This window comes from Myotis myotis, unplaced genomic scaffold (genome assembly GCF_014108235.1).
Source record: "Myotis myotis isolate mMyoMyo1 unplaced genomic scaffold, mMyoMyo1.p scaffold_m19_p_19, whole genome shotgun sequence".
In the NCBI taxonomy this organism is placed as follows: Eukaryota; Metazoa; Chordata; class Mammalia; order Chiroptera; family Vespertilionidae; genus Myotis; species Myotis myotis.
In genome coordinates, this window is record NW_023416323.1 from 23,282,759 (window position 1) to 23,307,264 (window position 24,506).

At 41.2% G+C, this 24,506-nt stretch overlaps 1 protein-coding gene and 1 non-coding gene across 2 annotated transcripts in view; one reads left to right on the top strand and one right to left on the bottom strand.

The window, feature by feature from the left end:
- Window positions 1-24,506, bottom strand: part of VAT1L (vesicle amine transport 1 like) — a 146,755-nt gene that overhangs the window by 112,845 nt on the left and 9,404 nt on the right. Inside the window, exons 2-3 of the mRNA XM_036346910.1 lie at window positions 9,654-9,783; window positions 5,310-5,525 (exon numbers count right to left, since the gene is read on the bottom strand). Coding sequence (XP_036202803.1) covers window positions 5,310-5,525; window positions 9,654-9,783 — 346 coding nt within the window. The remainder of the gene's footprint in view (window positions 1-5,309; window positions 5,526-9,653; window positions 9,784-24,506) is intronic.
- LOC118674926 lies at window positions 6,216-6,290 on the top strand. Its single transcript, XR_004973766.1, has one exon. It is a non-coding gene; the product is annotated as a small nucleolar RNA SNORA15 (small nucleolar RNA).

The window sequence follows — 24,506 nt, forward strand, 5'->3', positions numbered from 1 at the left end:
CATCTTGAAATTCTTAACATGAGCCCCACGTGGTTGCTTATTTTGTTACTTTTCCTTTAAGAGATTATAAACCCTTTCAACCATTTGAATAGAAGCATTACCCTCTCAGACTGTCTGGTTGTGCTATTGTCAGAAGAAAACAGTGTCTTCAAAGATGTGTAGACACTTGGGCAATTTCCTTGAGAAAATAACATGCTCTGGATGAAATTATATTCCTATACTATATTAAAGTTTCCTTCAAAATTATAACTTAAGGCTGGCATTTGTCATGTTCTGTTTGCAAATTCTCCATCCCAGACTCTGATAAAAATCAGACAGAAATCTTGGTGACATTAGAACTGCACACATACTATTAAGTCAATTTAGGAAACTTTATTCTAATTAGGTTTAATCTTCTTGTCACCTCTTCAACATCAAGTTAGAAAACATGTGCCCAGGCCAATATTTTGGCTCTTTGAAATATCTCTAGTTACTCAGACACTTCTTGTAGCAAAAAAATATTTTTTTCTGATATATCTCCCCGGGCAAAGGACATAAAAGGAAAAAAATCAACAAATGGGACTACATCAAACTAAAAAGTTTTTGCACCACAAAGGAAACTATCGACAAAATGAAAAGACAGTCCACTGAATAGGAGAACATATTTGCCAATGATACATTTGATAAAAGGTTAATATCCAAAACTCATAAAGAACTCAACTCAACACCAAACAAACAAACAAATACCAATCAAATTTAAAAATGGGCAAAGGACCTGAATAGACACTTCTCCAAAGAGGACATGCAGATGATCAATAGACATATAAAGAGATGCTCAACCTCACTAATCATCAGAGAAATGCAAATTAAAACCACAATGAGGTATCACCTCACACCTGTCAGAATGGCTATCATCAATAAATCAACAAACAACAAGTGTTGGTGAGGAGGTGGAGAAAGGGAACCCTCCTGCCCTGTTGGTGGGAATGAAGATTGGTGCAGCTACTGTGGAAAGCAGTATGGAGCTTCCTCAAAAAATAAAAAATGGAACTGCTTTATGATCCTGCAGTTCCACTTCTGGAAATATATCCAAAGAAACCCAAAACACTGATTTGAAAGAATATATGCACCCCTATGTTCATTGCAGCCCTATTTATAATAGCCAAGATTTGGAAGCAGCCCAAGTACCCATCAGTACATCTATCTATATATATAAAAACCTAAGCGACCAGCCCACTGGCCAGTAGCTATGATGCGCACTGACCACCAGGGAGAAGACACTCAATGCAGGAGCTGCCGAGCACAACAACTTTGCAGAGTGCCCTCTCGCACTCCAGGACCCCTCAGGGGATGTCAGACTGCCGGTTTTGCCCAATCCCTGCAGGTCTCTAGTGAGTAGATAAAAGTGCTGTGGTACATTTACACAATGCAGTACTATGCAGCTGTAAAAAGAAGGAAATCTTGCCTTCAGGACAGCATGGATGGACCTAGGGGATATTATGCTAAGTGAAATAAGCCAGTCAGAGAAAGACAAATACCATGATTTCACTTATAAAATAAACTAGCAAACATAGATACAGAGAACAGACTGACAGCTGGGGGCTGTGTAAAATAGATAAAGGGATTAAGCAAAAAACAACAACTCATAGATACAGATAACAGTAGGATAATTACCAGAGGGAAAGGGGGTTGGGGACAGGTAGAAGAGGGTAAACAGGAGACAAATGGTAACGAAAGATTAGACTTTGGGTGGTGAACACACAATACAATATACAGATGATGTATTATAGAACTGTACACTTGAAACCTATTTAATTTTATTAACCAATGTAACCCCTACAAATTCAATTAAGAAAAAAAATGAAAATCCTCATCCACAGTATAAAATTAAATTAAATTAAATCTATAGTTAGCACTGGGTAGAAGTTGAACACATATTTGTTAAATGCATGAATAAATGAAGGAATGAATGACTTGGGTTCTCCCACCATCTTAGGTTATAAAATGAAAAGAGAATTAGTCTTGGGAATCAGCCAGATTAGGGTATGAATCCTAGTTCTGCTACTTGATTTTGTTCAGACCTCTGTGGGCTCTCCACAGTGAAATGGAAGGCAGCCCAGAGAAATGTCTGCATTAATTTCCTATTGCTATTATAATAAATTACCACAATTTGAGTGGCTCAAACCATCCCCTCCCCTCTCCTCCACACACACAGATTCATTATAGTACAGTTCTGGAGACCAGAAGTCCAAAATGGGCCTCACTAGACTAAAATAAGGCGTTAGCAGGGCTGTGTTCCTTCTGAAAGCTCCAGAGGGAGAATCCATTTCCTTGTCTCTTCCAGCGTCTGAAGGCTGCCACATCCCTTGGCTCATGGTGTTTTCTCCATCGTCAAAGCTAGCAGTGTAGCATCTTTAAACCTCTTTCTGACCCTCCTCCCTCCCTCTCCCATCTTTAAGAATCCTTGTGATTACATTGGGCTCATCTGGATAATCCAGAATAATCTCTCCTTCTCAAGGTCCTTACCTTAATCACATCTGCAAAATTCCTTTTGGCGTGTAAGGTATCATGTTCACAGGTGCCAGGGATTAGACATGGATGTCTATGAGGAGAATGAGGGGTATTACCCTGCCTGCCACAGTAACCATGCAGCCAGTGGCTGCACTTATCAGATTGGTCCAACAGCGATGGGAAGCATCTCCATTCCCCTCCAGGGTAACACAGATAATCCATTAAAAGTGCTCCCAGGGCCCAGCTGGTGTGGCTCAGTTGTTGAGCATTGACCTATGAACCAGGAGGTTATGGTTGGATTCCCAGTGAGGGAACGTGCCTGGGTTGTGGACTTGATACTTAGGGCGGGGTGTGCAAGAGGCAGCTGATCAATGATTCTCATCATTGATGTTTCTATCTCTCTCCCTCTCCCTTCCTCTCTGAAATCAATAAAAAAATATATATTTTTTAAAAGTGCTCCTAGGGAGCATCCTCCACCACAAGAGCCGTGACTGGTTGGAAGGAATCTATTTCTACCTGAGGGTGACTCACTGGTCTTCCCACCGTTGCGCAGTGGAAAGGTCTTGGTTCTCCTTAGGCTTCCTTAGATTTTGTAAGACAGGGTCAACTCCACCACCGCTTGGTTGAGTGTTCATATATATAAATGTGCACTTGGCCAGAAGTCGTTCCTTTAATGGTAACCTTGAACTCAGTGATTCACATCAGCCATCAAATCTTGTGGAGGAAGAAACGCTATTCAAGGAGACCCACTCACCTGAGATGGGCAGTCCAACCACACCTTTAAACTGACCTAAGATCAAGACAGACTACTTCCTTTTGGCCCCAGGATATTTGCTTTCTTTCACTATATTTTGCTTTACTTTGGTGCTGTTGGACTATACTAGAGATACACCTTAAAAAAAAGAATCAAGGAAATAATGGAATTTACTGTAACAGTTTGCTGAGGCTGTTCATCACATTTCTGCATACATTTCTTATGAAAAACCACCGAGAGTTATTCCCCAGTTATCAAAACCCGGTACTAGTTATAAATCTCTGTAATAACTGGTTTATTTCCACCAAGTGGACACTATTGAATATATACTATGTATTCACATCGCTGGTCATTTTTCCCTATTTGCACACAGTATTAGGAAGCTAAGTACCAAGACTACTGTCCATCTTCAGCAAAGCTTTAGGACATCATAGCCCGCATTATGTGTGACAACTTATTTTCCTACCCTCATTGTCCTTTTCCCCAGTTGCTTCATCTGTTTTACATTTTAGTTCTTATTATATTGTAATGTCTGTAAAGCCCAGAATATGGCATAGTAAAAACCTTTATTTGCAGGATTTTTTTTCTCTTTTGTGAGACACATGCTCCTGACACATGCCTCTTTGTTCCAGGAATGTGGACATTTAAATGAAAAATATAAAAACACAAAAGGAAACCTCATCAGTGCTAATGTTTAGAAACTGACTCTCAGGAGAACTGGGTTTAGCATCATCGCAAAGACTGGCGCTTAGGTTGATAATATAAAAACAAGTCGCCAACGCTTTGTATGCTGAGCACACTGAGATCATAAATGCCAGGATTCTAAATGGCTTGCTTGCTGTTTGCACACTAGCTGGCACTGAAATCTATTTCTTTTATAAGGGATGTTTAGCTTTTATTACATCTTTATTCATGGTCAAAAGCCATTAGCAAATTTGCTAAAGTGATTGAAGATATTCCTCTTAAGGCATTCCTCAAGTGTCATCTCTTTGCCTTCCTGTTTTTTGTATGTGAACTTATCTTCTCAGAAAGGAAAAATGCTTTATACATTGTAGGGTTTTGGTAATGGTAGAAACTCAATATTTTAAAAAATCAATGTTAGCATGATCTCCAGTGAAAATATCTCCAAGTTAGACCCAAGCATAAGAGTTCACATCTCTGAGTTCATCAAACTACAGAATCTCCAACAGAGAACCTCTTAAATCCTACTAGATAGTATAGCAGACCTTCTCTTATTAATCTCTCACCCATAGAGCCCAGAACGTAGTATGTATTCAACAAATACTTTTTGAATTAATGAGTAATACCTCTCACTCTCAGAAAGGCTGGAGTTCTACTCCAACCACAGTAAACCATGAAGGGAACATAGGGCTTATCATGTGGCAGGTGTGCAGTATGTACTGAGTGGCTGTCACTGAGACACATCCGAGCCATGAAAGAAATTTCTGTCATCCCTGAACTCCAGAACAGCAATTATTTTCCCCCTTGTCAAAGACATGCCTGACAGATGACATTCGCATGTGCAACTACTCTCATGGGTGTACTTACTAGTAGGTTTATGTGAGATTCCCATTGTGCTAGTACTATCTCAGTCTCCCTCTCTCCCACTCAAGAAAATACATCAGAACACAAATGAATAAGGATGTCATTAATATGGGAACAATCTTGAATTCATGGCAATGTATTGAAAGAATGTCATCCACCATTTTGGCATTTCAAATAATAGTAGTGCAGGACCGTGAGGCATCTCACAGTGATTGACAGAAACAGCTCATCATCATACCAAGACTGAGAGTGCTGCTTACAGAAACCATCTCTGAGACCCACTGAGTCCTAACATGCCATCTTGGGTACCTTCCCAAACTCCAGAGAAACCATCTCTGAGGCTCACCCTGTCCACAACACAATCAATTATCTATACGATCTTTTCCATCCACGTGAGCTTCACCAGAAATCATCCCTGTTCCTGGAAATAGCTCACATAGGAATCTCACTGTCACTTGGGTGTCACTCCACTTTCACCAGCATGGCCTTGATGAAGAGGCATCACAAGCAGCCAACTTACCACGCCGCCACCAGCCGAGTGCACGAGCACAGACATCCCTTCTCGGAGGTTGGCGACTTCAAACAGCATCATGTAGGCTGTGACGAAGTTCATGGGGAAAGCAGCAGCCTCAGAGAAGCTCATGTCGTCGGGGATCTTGTAGACAAACTCCACGGGCGTGCAGACCACCTCTGCCCAGGCATTGTAATTGACAAATGCCATGACACGGTCCCCAATCTGGACATAGGGAAGCACAGGGTTATTGGAGGCTTCTTAACTTTTTTGAGGTGTTTCTCAAACACTAAATAATATGATGAAAATTATAGATTCCTTCCCAGAAAAAAAACAAAACCCTCAAATATGCACCCATCACCTGCCTCCCAATTTCAAGGCATTTTTGGATGCTTTGAATCCCATCTATAAAACATTCCCCAGGGACCATGGAGACCAGGTTCTTTACCCCCCTTCTCAAGCATAAGTATACAGTGTGGAGCACATCGCACAGCATGGAATGTTAGTGTCAGGTCATGTTACTAACTCAACCTCTCCTCTAACCTCTCTGCTTTGGAGCTGAGACAAACTGAGCCACAAGAAAGGTTAATGTGCCAAGGCTAGGAGTAAAATCGACTCTTGTTTGTTCCCTGCCAACCCACATGGATGCTCTGACAGACTAGTACATTCTGGCCTTTGCATCAAAGGTTAGCAATGGGTTACCGATCACTGTGGACGGGAATGCGGTGCATCAGAAGAGCCATGTGAATTAAGTGGAGGAGACTTAACAAGAGCAACCAGGCTCAGAGGCAAACAGGAATATGCTATCGGGTGTGAGAACAACTACCATTTATTGGACATATAGTATATGGCAGGCGTTGTCCTAAAAACACTGCATGTTTTAACTCATGTAATCTGTACAAAACCCCTATAAAGGCATGGCTGAGTACTGTGTTTTATTTAATAGTAGTTTGCATAGCCAAACACCATGCCAAAAAAAAAAAAAAAAAAAAAGAAAGAAAGAAAAAGAGCAATCATCCCGTTAAAGCGGTTATGAAGGTATGCTAAATTTTTTTCAGACCTTATCATTACTAAAGCAAAAAACAAATAAGTGAACCAATACTAATAGCTTGTAGGAGCTGCAAAGTGCTAGCTAAATCGAGCCATTCTGCTATTTATGTTAGTGGCTTGTACTATGACTTTCAAATGCAATACTCAAGTTGCTGTGGTCCTAATAAATTCTCAATAAATTAATGGCTTTCCTATATCTGTATTGTCGTATATATAGTTATAATGGATTCTACTGCTGTTTTAATTTCTTTGTAGCTCAGCATTTCTCTTCTATCCCTACTCAACAAACTGCAAAAGGCTCCTATGAGATGGGTTCTATAAGAATCCCATATTACAGATGAATGATTGTAGATTTTAGACATTTAAATTGATGCAAAGAGAGATTAAAATATATGCCCAAGGTCATGTAACTAGAGAGCACCTGGACCAGGATTTGAATCTAGGCAGGCTGACTGCAGATAAAATAATTCATTACACCTGAGATAAGGGCTACAAAGAAGACATAAAGTTACAGAAGGGTGTCCAACAGTTGATCCTACAAGTCTGGGAATGTTAGTTTAACTCTTTAAATCTCAGTTTCCTCAGCTCTCAAATGGGGTTAATATTAGAAAGCGTTCTTATGAAGATTAAGTAACATAAAATGCATGAAATGCACTAGGCAGTATACATGTAAAATGAGGAAAGAGCAATCAGTGTTGACTTACAAAGAACAGATGGATCTTGATCTCATGGAATTCACTGTTTAATGATCAAAAGCTAAATATAGACCCAGTAAAATTTATGAAACGGAAGGAGTAGCTGTCTAATTATGAAGCTGATGGAAAGGAGAGGCTGTCCCACTGGCAATGAGCATCTTAATCCCTGAGAATGTTGAAGACCAAATGATGAATGTTGGGAATATCACCTTAAATGCAACAACTTGGGCCAGAGGATCACTGTGGTCTAACACTGGCTTCCTCTTCTGCACAGAAACATGAAAACTCAAAGATACAGACTCAGTACCTCAGAGTGGCTAATGGCCTCCAGTCAACATGGAGTGGAATGAAGAGTATTTCAACCACCTTGACAGTGAGGGTCACAGCCACCAGAGCAGGGCTGACTGCCTCCCTCTTTTCCATTTCATTATCAAATGGCAAAAGTGGCTAAGCCATCAGACCAGCCCCAGTCCCAGAGTCCAGAGGTAGGCAACTTAAAAAAAAATCCAATTCATTTCATTATTTGATTCTGTTAAGAAAAAAATAGCCCTGGGTGTTGGAAACTGAAGTATTCCTTTACTGCTGTGCCTCTGGCAACAACTTTTCAAGCCTCTGTGGCAATCGATCAACCAGGAGAGCTATTAGTGTGCTGCTGCATAGAATTCATCTCTAATGTGATTGAAAATCTTAAATCAAAATTATAGAAGGAATTTTAGTATTGGCTTTCTCCCAAATCATCCCCTGACTGGAAACCTGTAGGTGGCATCTTTTATTTGTGTCGCTGAAAGTTACTGGAGGGAAGTGGGGTGAAGGGTAGGTTGGACAATATGCACGCCAGAGCTAACTAGCGGAAGAAAGGTCATATATAGAAGGGAAAATATATATAATCAAGCAGAGTAAGTCCTCCCTCTACACCAAAGTCAACAACATCCCTATCTGTTGTTATATTCTAAAATAATGGGTTATTTATCCAGTGCTCAGAACTGATAGAGTTAGTAGTATGATCTTTTCCTTTGGGACCCTATGGAGGAGTGAGGAGCAGATGATATTTCTTATATGCAGCAATTTCGGGGAAGATGCTGCTGCCTCTGTTATATTGCTTATCTGGGGACAGAAAATGTAAAGTCATATACAAGAAAAGAAAAAGCACACATACTTCTTGCTCAACACTTTCCTGCTATATTATCTGAAAACCATGGACAAAAAGAATGAGGGTGAGAAGATATTTCTAGATATTTATCATAATGAACTTGGAGCATATTGATACTTTCAGAGTATACTGAGGCTCAGATGCACCGAGACTGATCCAAGTCAACTCCAAGGGCGTTTTGGCATTGCATTTTATAGGATGTATCTTCCTGCACTTAGTATTGCAGCATTTGCAGGTTGTGAGCATGGGCAAAGATCATGGGGAAGTGAAAAGGCTCTGGTGACCCGAATCCAGGTTCTACTATGTGCCACCTTTTGGACTCCACAGAAAATTAATAAACCCTGCTGAACCTCATCTCTAAGGAGACAGTAACAATCTTTACTTCGCAGGGCTGTGGTGAGACTGAAAAAAGATAACTTGCTCGTGTTTCTGGTTATAGTGGATTCTCAGATGCTAGCTGCATTCATGTCTCTCTGGGGAAGCACTTAGTTATAAGAGAGAGCTCTTGTACCTAATTTCCATTGGTTTTTCTGACTCCAAACTACTGCAATTTTGTGTGATTGATTTGCCCACAGTTTTCAGATTTTATAGACCAGATTCTAGTTTATTTGCATTATAATGGGAGAAAGAGTCCTATATCTTTTCACTGTTTAAATTTTTTATTATGGAAAATTTTGAACATGTATGGAAGTAGTCAGAATGATTTAATAGCCCTCATTATCCACAGCTCTACTCCCAATCCATCAACCCATGGCCAACTCCATCTCACTGTCAGGTACTGCTACCCTGTGGCTTTAAAATTTCACCCCAAACCCAGCCAGCGTGGTTCAGTGGTTGAGTGTCAACCTATGAACCAGGAGGTCATGGGCTCGATCTCCAGTGTAGGGTGTGCAGGAGGCAGCCGATCGTTGATTCTCATCATTGATGTTTCTCCCTCTCTCTCCTTCTCCCTTCCTCTCTGAAATCAATAAAAATAATTTATTTAAAAATTTCACCCCAAAATGCCATATCCCCATTCTCTGAAATAATGATTATAAATGATCACTTAAATGTATCAGTTAAGTAGATAGTTAACGGAATCAAACATAAAAACATAGAGGCTATTTCTCCCCAACTTTTGTGTTTTATAATTGATTTTTGAGCCACAAGTGATGGGAAAGTGTGATCCATGGGTGGGAGGAGGGGGGTATAGTTAAACCAAGACCAAATACTCTTATTTAATAACTGTATAGTATGAATAGAGGGAATGACAAGATTTTCTGTTGCCAGGAGCACCAAGATGGTACATGAGACCTTTGGAAAGTGCTATCATTTATAAACATTGTTAATAAAACCAACCAATAAGTCATCAATAACAATGCACATTATTGATTATGTCAAGCATTTTTGCATAATCTTTCATTATCTCAGTGGATTCCAGATTGATATCACTCTTTCAGTCAAAAGTCAGAATGTTACCTCGTATCCTTTCACGCTGTCTCCCAGAGCTTCCACAATCCCCGAACACTCAAAACCTGGCACCAGAGGAGTCTTGGGAGGGTTGTCGATATTCCCTTGTCGCACCATCAAGTCAATGAAGTTTAAACCACTGTGATCAGCAAATGTGAAAAGAGAGAAATTCAAAATGAGATCCCAAAGCAAGCACTAGCATGGCTTTTCTTCTCTTCCCTTTCCTACCCATCCCTTACTCCTTCCCCCTATTCCTCTCTACTTTCTTTCTCCTTTTTTTTTTTTCCTTCTGGACAAGAGTGCCCAATAGTAACATCACTTAGCTCAATGTCGCCAATAAAGCAAAACTCAATTATCTCTATAGACAAGTAATGCTTTCCTGGCGGTTAAAATAGCCGTTGCAGAATTTACACGCTAATTCAAAAGAAAGTCCCTTTACCCTCTCTCAGAGCCAGCTTACTCTTACTTTAGAAATATATATTGACTAGCCAGGTCATTAGCCATTCTAGCACTTAATCATGGGTAGAAAATACACTAGGAAGAAGTTATAAGAAGACACTTGGAAAGCAGCCAGACATAACGGCCATTAGCCAAACTAGGAGAAAAAAGACCTAATTTAAAAGGTCTCAAAAGAACCACACACTTCAACTATCACACGAACTTACATCAGCACAGTGCCATAAACAGCACCCATAATGGTGGATATGAGTCATCAAGACACGACATTATGTCCAGATGGAGGAGGGTGACTCGAAGAAGAGAGATCACAGGGATGGACCACTGGATGTAGGAATAATGGAGGGCTGGTTTCAACATCTTTAGTATCTCTGGATGAGAGAAGTTACTCAATATTTTCTATCAACTTAATACTTTTAAGATAATAACATTACTGTTAAAGTTGGTCAAAGTCATCACCTTGGAAAGACGTATACTTGATTGTAATGATGCTCTAAACTATATATATATATATATATATATATATATATATATATATATATACATATACATATACATTTTTAATATAATTTTATTGATTTCAGAGAGGAAGGGAGAGGGAGAGAGAGATAGAAACATCAATGATGAGAGAGAATCATTGATCAGTTTCCTCCTGCATGCCCCCTACTGGGGATTGAGCCCACAACCCCGGCATGTGCCCTTGACCGGAACTGAACCTGGGACTCTTCAGTCCGCAGGCTGAGGCTCTATCCACTGAACAAACTAGCTAGGTCTAAACTGTACATATTTTTAAGAGCTATAATTGGGAGTTGCATTTAACACCCATTTACTAACTAAATGAGAAAACACATCCCGCTAAACATGCATTTTTTCCACCAGATGTGGTTCTAATAGACTTCCTGGTTTTATAAACCACCCTCTAAGAAATAGTTGGGTTATAGAAACCAAACTCCTTGGTCTGGCCCAACGCCCATTAACATCTGACCACAGCTTCTTTTCCAAGCAAGATAACTTGAACTAGCTCTTAAACACAGCGCACCTATTTCTTTCTTGCCCTCTTTAGAGCCAAGGAAGCGTCTAATTCCACCTGGTCTTAACTCATCAGTTTGATCCATAGAGAGCGGGTACTAATGAGGAGGACAATTGCCTTGACAGGTACATTCAAAAATCACCATCTTCTCAAGGGTTTCCTGCTCACAAAGCAGGCAAGTTTCCCATGTTGTCCCACTGGAGTGCCTCTAGTGTGTGCCCTCCTTGAAAGCAGCTGTGTGCCTCCTATTCCTTTGCCTCCAGGATGCCTGGCACAGTAACATAGTGGGTACTCAAGGAACATCTGCTGAATGAAGGAATATTCCTGAATATTCAAAAGTCTGTGCTGCCAGTTTGCATACTACTTTTGAAAAGTGGCCACGGGATGCTCAGAGAAATGGACATATTTCTGAAATGTGTGTGTGGATTTCCAAAGGCCAAACTTTGGAGGTTAATAGCCATTAGGATCATGTAGTAACCAAAGTGTTCTCCAATAACATGGCCAGTTTCTAAAGGGCTTGGGGAGTCCTGGGCACAAATCCCAACTCCATCACCTTCTATCTGTGTAACCTTGGGTAAGTTACTTAACCTCTCTAAGCCTCAATGTCCTCTTCTGTAAAATGGAGGTTATGGTAATACCTATTTCACAGGGTTATGGGAAAATTAATGAGAGTTAACCATGTAAATGTGGTGCCACATACATAGTAAGTACTCAATAAACACTAGCCTTGAAATTTGCAACCTCTTTTAAGAAGGCAGAAGTATGTAATACAATTTAGTAAGACTCTATTAAACAAGGGTTAAAAGTAGTTTCAGAACTGAAATGGGAAACCTTCACCTGTCTATAAGCTTCATTTCTGTGAAATAGCCCATTTCCTGACACCACCAAATAAACATAACTTAAAAGGAATTTCTGTGTCCCAAATCAAACACTCCATCTCAGCACACTGTGTTTTTCCTTTGTGTGACAATCTATGATTTCCCCAGACCCTGATGGAGAAATGCCAGAAGTTACTTGACTGTTTGGTAAACATGCCAGCCCCCAGGTGAAGGCATCATCATGTACACTCATTACCCTGTTCAATAGGGCTGCCTTCAATCTCCACCCAGAATGAAATGGGCACAGTGATGGTGAACTGAGAGCCAGCTACCTAATTCCAGTGAGAAGGACTAAAATTGACTATGAAATCCTGTATCATCCAATTTGCTCACTAGGGTATGCAGTGATCCCATCAGGGTCATGGAGAATGCCACCCATCTTCAGGAAAAAAAATTGAAGCAGTTATATCCTGGGGGACAGGGAAGGAGCCAGTGTTGTATATCTCAGCACAAAGGAGAGGTGAACAATTGTTGATGGAGTACCTTTCTGTAGGCCAACCTTCTCATGGTGCCCGCTCACACTACCTCCTGATATGGATATAGTGAGCAATTAGTGAGGGTTTGATTTGTGGCAGGAACTGTGCTCAGTGCTTTACTTTTGTTATTTATAACTCAACCACACTCCTGTGAGGTATGAACTATCATACCTGTTTTTCAGATGAGGGACCTGAGACTCAGCAAGCTTAAGTAACTTGTTTAAGGTCACATCTTCAGAAACTGTCAAAGTCGGGATTAGAATTCAAGCAAATTCTAGAATCTGAGCCATCACACCTAACATCGACTTCTTTGTGGGAACTTTACCCACCATCCTTGCTGAAGAAGCACACCCAAGGCGCCATGTTTGTAGCTTATCTCTTTGACAGATGATTACACCAGTGGAGGACCCAATGTTGGAGGAGTGGCCATTCATAATCTAAGCCGAAACCATTCCTTAGCATGAAATAAAGGAACTGGATGTTCGCTCAAAACTATGAATTGGGAAACATGCAGCAAGCGAACAACTTGTTATCAGAAAGCATGTCGAGAGATAGAATTGAGCTTGAGAGACCTAGTTGACTTGTGCTTTGGGGAAGCTAAGTGAAAGCCCAGTAGGTAGAAGAATTAAAGAAAAGAAAAAACTTTAAGAGCAGTAGAGTCAACCCAAAAGCCTTCACCAGGGTCAGGCTTTACAGTTTTCACTATTGTGACCAAGAATGGGAGGAACCAATCTCTACACATTGTGAGGCCCAGCTCTTGTGTGCCTCCTGCTCTCTGATTTCCAAGAGTTTTGTTGTAGTTACTGCATACGTCTTTATAATAGAACCTCTTAGTTTTGGCTATGTGTGTGGTCTCTGTCTCATAAAACCAAAAGATATACATTAACGCAAATACCACAATCAATAACCTTAAATCTTACCCAATGACCTCATTGTGTTTTCAGACAAAACCAATATCATTGTTTAGAGATAATAAGTCATTTGCCCAAGGCCACACAGACAGTGAATTGAGAAGCCATGGACCTAAACTTGGGTCCATCTAAAACTTTTCTTTTCCACTCCACCAAAAAAAACAAACAGGGGCAGATCAAGCTATACATGTTTATAATTATGGTTTCCAGTATTCTCTAAAATAATCTGATTTTCACCTGGAATTTTTGAGGGTTGGCAAATGACAGTACCTGATGACTCAGACCCACATAGAGGGTGATATTAAGATGTTACACTTAGCTGATTTTTTTATGGCTCTTAAACATTTAAGATCATTGCAAAAAAAAAAAAGTAGTTCTGGAAAGTGCTTGACATAATTTTCTGCTAGGTAATCCTATTTATCATTGGTATAATTTTACTAACTAAAACTTTTATTTTTTTTCCTCCCATGACTAAAGCCTAGTCAAAGGCTAGGCTTAAAGGATTATTACTGAGTCATAGTCTCCTGAAAGAATGGAGGCAGAGGTTTGAGATAGGAACCCTGAAAAATGCAAATTACAGGTTGAGGGATATGATAGAAGATATAGGGAAATCTGGGATTAAATAATAGCACTTACATTTGCATAGCATAATGCAGGTTACTGTGTGCTCTCACACACATCTCATTAAACCTTGTAACAATCCTAGAAAGATAAGAAGTGCAACTATAATTATTCCCATTAAATAGATGTGAACATTGAGACTCCGATAAGAAAACTGACTTGTCAAAGATAACTCAATTCGTAACTGGCAGAACTGAGGCTTGAATTAAGGTCTTCAAACTCTTTGCTCATTTATATTCCATGACACCATGACATCTCCAACAAGTAAAGGAAATGTAACTGAAATCAATACTTTCAAGATTCAGAGACACAAAGACCAAGAGGACATGATGAAAGGAAACAGAAGTAGGATTCCTGGGTGCTAGTTCCTGGGCTGCCGTGAGTGAGCTGTGGGATCTGGGCTGAGTCTCTGAAGCCCTCCCAGCTCCCACACTCTGGTCACTTGATGGTCCTTTATCCCGTGGGGTCTGCTTAAAATATCAAAATTAAAGTTTAGATAGAGAGGGAGAGATGCTTGGTGGTCATCATAAAAGACACTAACTTAGGATACTTATATCTATCTAGAAGCTAAAGTAAGGCAAGCTGGCCTTGGCCTCCATGTTTTCTGTTATCTATTACGATGAATGTCAACACTGTAAAGTCTCAGGGTTGCTTCGCTGTCTTCATGTTGTGTTCTACTGGAGTCTGCTAGTGTTCTGGTGGAGTCCATCTGCTAGAGTATACTGGAGTCATCATCCCCCATGATGGTGATGCTACATGTGAGGCCTAAGGTATGAACTATTTTAATCTCTCTTTTCTGCAAGATACAGATGAGGCCTTGAGAAGATAAAGTACCTTGTGCAAGTAGGTACCAGATGTGGGACACAAGCCCTTTTCATATGACTTCCAAGCTTGAATTTTTGACTGCTAAGCTGTCATTCTATTATCCATGGTAGGCTGCTAGTTATTTTCCCCAACATTGTGGTTTGGGATCTGTTCATTTCTTTTGGAGACGATAGTAATATCAAAGAAGACACAAATGATTTCTTAAAGGATAGCACTAAGGGGATGACAGAGATCAGATCAGCTGTGGTTTGTTAACTTTCCAGTTTGAGATAAAATTCACCTAAAGGAGTTAAGCAAAGCAGAGACAAGTGGACATATACAGGGCTCCTTGTCTTTTATTCTTCTACTGAGGGCAGGGGTTCAAATGAAAGAATTTTAGATCCCTTGCCATCTTCCTTCCTCAGGTTGTAGGTATCTTCAGCAGTGAGCTTTGAAATCCAAATATTGACAGACCATTGGACAAAAAACAGTATGAGAAAAATGTCCTTCTTCAGGCCGGCTACTTCTGTACTGATGCAGACCATAGAGCCCCATCATATATTTTGATCTCACACTCAGTAGAAATCTCAAGTCTTGCCCCATCATTGATTTAATTAAGAGGTCGATGGCCAAAATATTAACCTTCAGAAATTCATTGTGTTGCTTACTAAAGAGACACTGTTAAGAGTATCATTTGTTGTAATATATACTTGCTTCTTCATGAAGACAGGAATTTTCTTTGAATCTCAGCACAAGGATTGGTTGTACAAATCTTACAGGCCCAGTACAGTGTACTGATTCTATTTCTTTTTTGCATTGGCTATTAGGAAGCTCTGAGCCAAATTTGTAGTGCCCCTCTCCCAAAATTTCAGGGCTTTCGTCATTCATTCTCTATGTTATCCTAAGACTCAACAACCTCTCAACTTTATGGATGCTTTTGAGTTTCCATTTTTAAAAGTCTTAAACTCTATTACAGTGGTTCTCAAATTTTACTGTGCATCAGAATTTCCAGAAGGGATTGTTATAACACAGATTGCTGGGTCTCTGAGTTCCTGACTCATTAGGTCTAAGGTGAGGTCCAAGAATCTGCATGTCTCACAGATTTCTAGGTGATACTGCCACTGGTGGTCTGGTGACCACACAGAACCACCACAGCTGTATCATGTCTTTTTAAGCTCCTTCAAATCCTTTTTGGAATGAGGCTAGATAAAAATTAATAGATGATTATTAAATAGATAAGAAAATGAAAAGCTCTCTCATGTCCACTAGGGCAGTTGAATTTTTTTATTGTAGTCCAATGGATGATATGTACCCTTATTAAATGTGGTCTTATTAGATTAGGTTCATCATTCCAATTTGCCTGGCTCTTTCCTGAATCCTAAATTCTTTCATTCTTGGCTCTTCCTCTGGGATTTGTATCCTTTGAAAATGTAGTTATCAGGCCATTGGCATGTAAGTCCAAATTGCTGATGAAAGTATGAAATGGGCTGTCACGTTCCTGGTTACTGAGGATGTTTGTGAAGATCATGCGATGTCATGGAGGGAATTAGAAACACAGGATTAGCGGACAGGTTTTAAGTTTCCTTGAATCATGCGCTCTTACGATTCTATGAACTATCTCTAAGACACTTTGAATTTATGTGTAATAAGTGTGCAGTAAGACCATGTGGCCTCACTCTTGGTGGGTGATGGCAGTGAATTGCCCTCCCCCACCCCAATACCAGTAATTGCTGACCACATGGGACACAGCCCAACCAAACCTCTAGTTACTGTAGTACACTTATCTTTCTGGATGCACGTCTAGATCCTCATGGCGTTTATTTTATTCTTATTTTTTCCTAAATGTGCACATCCTGGCCCCAACTCTGAGAGTCTCTTCAGTTCAGGCACACACTCTCATGTGCCATTAGGACTGAGAAAAACTGCTTTAGTAGCCCCATGTCAGCTGTGCATATGAAGAATGTCCAAGAAGAGATGAGCCATTTCTCACAGAGGGCTCTGTGACTGTGTGAGGGGCCCCAGGAAGCTAGCCAATATCTAGGAACCCCGTTCTAATTTCTCTGAGATGGACCAGCAGGAGAAAAGGATTTATCTGTGGCTAGTAATTGTAATAGATAATATCTATGGAGAGCTTACTATGTGTCAAGCACCATGTTAAGTGCTTTATAAGCATGATATAATATTTAATTTTCATGACAACCATATGATGCTAGGAGATTAATTATATTATGCACAAAATTGAGGCACATGGAGATTCACAAAGCCAAGGGGTGAACACAAGGGATGTGACTCCGGCGCCTTTGGTCTTGACTTCTGTAATTTGCTCTCCTTTTGAGAGACCATTACTGTTTCCCCAGTTGCAAAGAGCAGACTTCTCAACTCATCTGTCACACTGAACGCTTGCTGTATACTGAACACAGATTAGGTACTGGATATCCAAAGTTAACAGGGGCTCAAAATTCTCATGGCGAGATAGACCAGAAAAGCCCATTGCAAAGCCGGGATGAGGAGTTTTATAGAAGTGTAGGCAGAGGGCTCACCCAACTATCAGAGGATGTGCTAACACAAAACACTGACCCCCAGAACTTCCCCAAAGAATTGTCCTAGTGGTCCTCTGCAAACACCAGGGTGGAATTTCATTCTTAGCTTTAGCTTTCTGGCTCCTCAAGTAGGTTGCTTGACTTCCTTGATTCTTAATTTTCTCATCTTAAAAATGTAATACTGCCGAAACTGGTTTGGCTCAGTGGATAGAGCGTTGGCCTGCGGACTGAAGGGTCCCAGGTTTGATTCCAGTCAAGGGCATGTACCTGGGTTGCGGGCACTTCCCCGGTGGGGGATGTGCAGGAGGCAGCTGATCGATGTTTCTCTCTCGTCGATGTTTCTAGCTCTCTATCTCTCTCCCTTCTCTCTGTAAAAAATCAATAAAATATATTTTTTTAAAAAAAATGTAATAGTGACACATTCACCCTGGGGGCGGGGGGGGGGGCGTTGGTGTGGATTCCATGTGACAGTACATGTAAGACAGAGTGCCTCACACAGAGTATTATCATCACCACCACCTCCTCCATCACCATCATCATCATCATCATCATCATCACGCAAAGAAGGTGTCACAGGTCAGGTTCCCTGAGAAGCAGATTCTGAGACTGAGATTTGCATGCAGAAGGTCTAATAGGGAGGGCTGTAGGGAACCACACCCTGTTTGGGTGTGATAAAATCTGGATTGGGTAGAGGGAGAAGTTGAACATTGACGTAGCAGTAAAATGGATTCAATTTATCTACAGAAAATTCAGAGCCAATATGGTTCCTCAAGTCTTCGTGAATCAAGGCAAGGAGACTGGACCTTTGTACCCTTGCATCAGCTACTCACCAGATGAGAGCTGCCTGTGGGGAGGGGGGTGTGCAACCTTGGGCAAGGAAGGCAATTAGTTCTTCAGGGGAGATGCTTTCACAAGCCCTCAGGAGCCATCACTCCCAGTAGCTGGGAGAATGAACAGCTGGGTCCTAAAAGGCTGTTCTGAGTGGTGTACTCAGTATCCACTGCAAGAAGGGTGGTATGATCTCCCTTTCAGGGTGTCATTCCCTCGTGGTTACAGAGCAGTTGTAACTGACGGTGAATATTTACAGAGCTCCTTTGCACAGTAGTCCCTGACGACAAAGGTTCTAGGTCAGTGGTTCTCAACCTGTGGGTCGCGACCCCTTTGGGGGTCGAACGACCCTTTCACAGGGGTCGCCTAAGACCATCAGAAAACACACATATAATTACATACTGTTTTTGTGATTAATCACTATGCTTTAATTATGTTCAATTTGTAACAATGAAAATACATCCTGCATATCAGATATTTACATGACAATTCATAGCAGTAGCAAAATCACAGTTATGAAGTAGCAACGAAAATGATTTTATGGTTGGGGGTCATCACAACATGAGGAACTCTATTAAAGGGTCGCGGGTCGCGGCATTAGGAAGGTTGAGAACCACTGGTCTAGGTGATCTTATCACTAATGCTGGGAAGGCAGCGAAGAGAATGAGATCTTTAAATAGGGACCTGAAGGAATGAGAGGAAGGGGAAAAAGAGGAATTGAAGGGATCAAATAATCAAGGGATGGATGGAAACCAAGAAAAAAGAGAAGGGTAAAGGCAGATGAACTGTCAAAATGCATGCAGGAGTAGATCTTAAACGTGATCACACACAGAAGAAATGGAACCTGATGGGATGGAGGTGGGAGCTAACACGATAGTGGTAATCAATTTGCAGTTTATAAAAGTATCAAAGCAACACATTCTACCCTTTAAACTTTCATATTACATGTCAGTTGTATCTCAACCCTCTTATAGGGTTTTATAAACAATTTTCTGTTATTGAAAAACAAACAAACATGCAGGATTGGTAAATCACTTGGGAAAACCCATGAAAAATACTAGCTCAGGGCTTTCTTTGCGTCTGTTGGAAGTCAGAGATCACAGAATGCTGGAGGAGACCTGGACATTGTGAGAACACCATCGAGTTGCAAAAGGCAGATTTTGGGATTCCCTCTGTTTGGTGAACATCTATGACCCAGCAGCCACGGCAGCCTCTGCCAGCAGTAATAGAGCGAGAGGGCTTGGTGTGAGGCTTTGTTCTGAGCAAAAGCATCATGGAAGGCGTGTCCTTCTTTATTCTTCTCTAGTCTTGCTGCTGCTATATTCATCAGAGCATTTACCTCCGATTCCAAGTGGGGGCAGAGAGGCAGGTGTTTGAGTTATTCCCTCATTTCCCCAGAACTGAAGTTTTCCTTTTTGTTTGTTCATCTCAGCTGATAACTTGAAAATGCCTAAGGCAATAGGCATTGATCTTAAAAGACTTTGTTCCCAACTCTTTTCCTGTTTTTTTTTCCTTTTGGGTTTGTTTAAACACCTGTTTCGTTATCTCAAGACTGTGAGAATAGACTGATACAAATCTGCTACTCATTGTCTAAAGCAAGGACACCCTTTTTGCAAATCCCCAATGGCATCTGTCATTTGAGAACAGCCAGAATTGTCCTGGATGGACCTCAGGAGAGAGGTCACCTGCGCTCCATCCGAGGTTGGAGTGTGTTCTAAATACTCAGACCCTGGCTGCTCCATGGGTTGTCATACTGGTCCCCTCAGTGTCTGGAAGTTCTCTGACATGGTCACTGTTTGTGTCACCTACCACCTTATTTATTAAGTAAATGCTTATTATTGCCCCACCTGGATCCCTTTATCCATGAAATCTGGGCTGATGGTGAGGGCTAATAGTTCCAATTGTAAACAAGCCTCTTTTGTTCCCTCCAGGAGAGGAAATAGATTCAGATCATACATCTGAATTAGTATTCAAAACACCCTTCAGTAGTATTTCAAACATGGAACAAAGTGGCCAAAGAAATAGATTGAGAATCTGAATATCACCAGCCAGTTTTCAACAGAAACTGAAAAGCATGGTACAGATGGGCCCAAAACAGGCTCTCCTTGATACCAAGATGACCCCCTTGATTTTGGGGCCTTGAGCAGTGATGGCGAACCTATGACAACCCATTTTTTTGGTTGATTTTTCTTTGTTAAATGGCATTTAAGTATATAAAATAAATATCAAAAATATAAATCTTTTTTTACTATGGTTGCAAATATCAAAAAATTTCTATATGTGACACGGCACCAGAGTTAAGTTAGGGTTTTTCAAAATGCTGACACGCTGAGCTCAAAAGGTTCACCATCACTGGCCTAGAGTCATTTATATATTCTTAGCCTCTCCTTGGGACACAGCAGGTATTTAGTCCTAAGAAGGCTCCTAAAAAAGTTAAAATTTCTATGCTCCATGTTAGATGTTGACCAAGTCATTGGCTTCAAATTGGTGCCTGGCAGTGATTGGTTATGCAGAACATTCGATCTACTTCCATTTAAATTCAGCAGACCTTCCATAGTTTGGGGCATGACACTAATGTTACAACTGTGACAATGATAACTCTGCCTCCCAAGAGTTCAGAGATAAACAAATGACTACATAGCACGACAGTTCCCCACAGGAGGTGTGCACGGGTCAGAGTTAGCACAGAGAGGGCAGCTGTCGGCCCACTTTGCAGGAAGCAGCCACAGGAAAGTATCACTTAGGAATGGTGTGTCCTTTGCTCCCCAACCTCTCCAGCCTCACCCCACCTTTCCACGGAGGGGAAAGATAGTGTCAGACAACGCTTGACTTCTTACTGAAGACCCAGAGGGACAGGGTCCCCATAGAGAAACAGTCAATTTTTGCTATAACATGACAGTTATCTTGTAAGTCTTTGCTGCTAATAAAAGCGTTGAGTAAAACAATTGTTTCAATAGGAAAAATGGGGTTAAGACTAGGCAGCATTGCCTAATAGAACACTTCACTGATGGAAATGTGTACGTGTGTGCGTCCAACATGGCGCCCACCATGTTGAACATTTGAACATTTGAACATTTGAAATGTGACTAGTGTGACTGAGGGACTGAACTTTTCATTTCAGTTAACTAATATCTACATTTATTAGCCTACAAAAGAGGCAGTCATCAAATCACTACCCTACTCTCTTCCCCATACACTACGAGGAACTCCCAAGGCAGAGTGCTTTAAAACTCATTGTTCAGAGTTCACTGCTTAGTACATTCTAGTCTTGCAAACAATGGTTCCTCCACTAAAGGAGTAAAGAGGAACATATGTAGGAGTGGTTCAAGCTCTTTTCTTCTTTCTTCTTGCTAACTTATCTCAGCCATGGTTGGCTGGCAGCCTTGTGTGTATGCTGCGAGTGGTAAGGGGGAGCAGGAAGAGCAAAGGCCTGCTTTGGGAAGAGCAAAGATTTACTCCTGAATGAGAAAAGAATAGTTGTGAAAGGTGAGCAGAGGTACAAAGAGGCGGCAGGGCAGGGGTTGAGAGTCTGGGAGAGTCAGAAGAGCACAGGGAGACAGTGGAGGTAATAGGAGGCACTGGGGAGATGCAAAAGGAAAGTGTATTTTTGAGAAGTCTCCCTCCGCAGCATGAATGGATCCAGCTCTTGTGTTTTCTAAAGGACCGAATCGAATTTGACAGTGCTTTTCAAGTATGTTGGAAGTTGGGCTTCTATTCAAGAGCAAATAGACCCAGCTACATCAAGGTCACAAAAGGTGGAAGCAGGAGCGGGGGAAATAGGAAAAGAAAAAATTGTTAAAAGAGCAAAAGGAAGAAGTTGAGTCTCTCATAAGTGTTGCTGGCTGAGGGCAGAGACAGTTGAGGCTCCCAGGAGAGGAGAGGGTGAAAATTGCCTGTGCTTTCTTTCCCATGAAGCAGCAGTCCCAGAGGTATAGGCCGTCTCCTCTGTGGTCAGACAGAGAAGGTTCTCAGGATCTGAAGGCAGATACACCTGAAGGCACCATTTCGGGAAGGTGGGCACGTTGCTAGCCGCGTTACGCAGCCCTGGTTCCGGTCCTGGCTGCCAAATGTTGAGTCAGAGTTTATTACAAGGTCCCTGATCAGAACAATTTTAACAAGTTTAGCCAGGAGGATAAAGAGGATCCAATCACAAAGTCGCTCAGATGAATCATAGGAACTGCAGGTTTAATAGCATCTCATTAGCGGATTGAACTAGATGTGGCATAGATAAGTGAAAAGCAATTCTTTCTAATCTTAGACAAGGGATCTTGTTTTTTTAAAGGATTGTCTGTAACTTGATGGATAGTCTATTTAAAGGAGCGAGTGTGTCTGTGTTGGGAGGAAGGGCAGGGGGCTATGTAGAGTGCAGCTGGAAAGCCTCATCAGAGTTCACTGTAGAATTTGGATTGTCTCCGCCAGTGGGGCTGCCCCATCATATACATCTATTTGCATGAAGAGCAGGTAAGCCTTCTTAGGGAAAGGAAAAACCCAAAACGCATCCTAAGTATGAGGTGGAGAATATATGCCTGGATGAAGAAGACTGTGGCAAAACAAGAGGAAAGCTTGACTCTGGGTGTGAAGTTGCCATGACTCAGTTCACCCGCCAGCTCCAGGGGCTGTGTCTAGGGCAGAGCAGTAAAAGGTGGGTGTACAGTGAGGGAAGATGTGGACTCAGGAGAGGAGAGACAAACCCTGGGTCATATCACAGCTCTCTGCTTTATTAGTTTGTGGTCTTTAACAAGCTCCCTCACCTCTTTGATCCTGTTTCTTTAGCTGAAAAAGGTTGGTATCATAGAAATTCCCCTAAAACACCTAACTCAGTACTTGTGGCACACAGAGAGTACTCGATAAAGGTTATTATGATAATAATGATGATAAATAATTAATGCCAAGACTTTCATTATTATTAATTTGATTAGCCTAAGAAGGAGGCCTATTAAATATACATTGCTTTGCAATCTGTGTTGGGTGGAAAGGGCACCAGAGCCCAAGCAGAGGGCCAACCTGGAGTGGAGAGGAAGTGGGAAAGTCATTCATGGCTTCAGTGTGCGGTAGGAGGAGCAGAACAGGCAACAGGAGAGGGCCAGAATTAATGGGAACCAGGAGAACTCTTAGGAGCGCTCATGCAATAGCCCCTGGGATACCCTTGCAACTATTGGGAGATATTGAAGGGTGGGGGTCCTGAAACCTACACAGAAAGGTAGGGACAGAGTCATGGACATACGGCTTGTTTTAAAATTGTTCTCCCTCCAAGAGTTTGAAGTATTTATTTTCAAGTTTGCTTAAGATATAATTGACATTGCATTAGGTTCAAGTGTACAACATAATGATTTGATATATTCATATACTGCAAAACGATTAGCACAGTATGTTTTTAGGTGAGCATTGTTCTCATATCCAGCTGGTGGGCTCTGGAGTTCCCAGGTATACAAGCAAGTGCCCTTGGAATAACAATCATCAGAGGCCCTACAGTGGGTGCTCTTCAGGAGCCCTGGCCTCCAGCACTCCATGGAGCCGATGTCAATAAGGAGAAAATTACAGAGCATCTTGAGAAGTCAGAAACCCACATTTCCCAGCCCAGGGAAAGCAGTTATTAGAGATGAACTTCGAGATTCAAGAGAACAGACTGTGTAAAGTAAATCTCCCTGAAAACGTAGCATGCTGGAGAGATTTAGGCCTCTTATCGGAGGAAGCTGAGATGACAGAGGGAAGCTTGAAGCCACACTGGCTTAGAATGGCCACTGTTTGTATTAAGAAAGCCATATTTACAAGTGAAATGGCAACTTCTGCAGAAATGTATAGCTAATGTTTTGGGAAATGTCAGTAACATATTCACCCATTCTCCAAAAATTGATTGAGTGCCTGCTGTTAACCAAGCACCAGGCTTGGCGTTCATCAGTTAAATGATAACAGAGAATGTTTCTGGAATTTCCAAGATTGGAGGAGGATACAGGGGGGATAAATGGTGATGGATGGAAACTTGACTTGGGGTGGTGAACACACAACACAGTGTACAGATGATGTGTTGTAGAACTGTGCACATGAAACCTATATAATCCTGTTAACCACTGTCGCCCCAATACATTCAATCAACAGGATTAAAAAAAACACCTGTTACGGCTTTCATCTAAAGGTATGAGAGAATGAGCATTTTTTTCTATCAATAGTGCGAGGCATTTTCTACCCCTTCCCAGGGTGCTATAACTACCCTCTGCAACTGGAAAAAATGATGGACCTCAAAGCTGAAAATATTATACATGTTATTTAGTATTATTCAATAACATTGTGCTGAAAAATTAAGGTCCCAGGGTAGAGAAT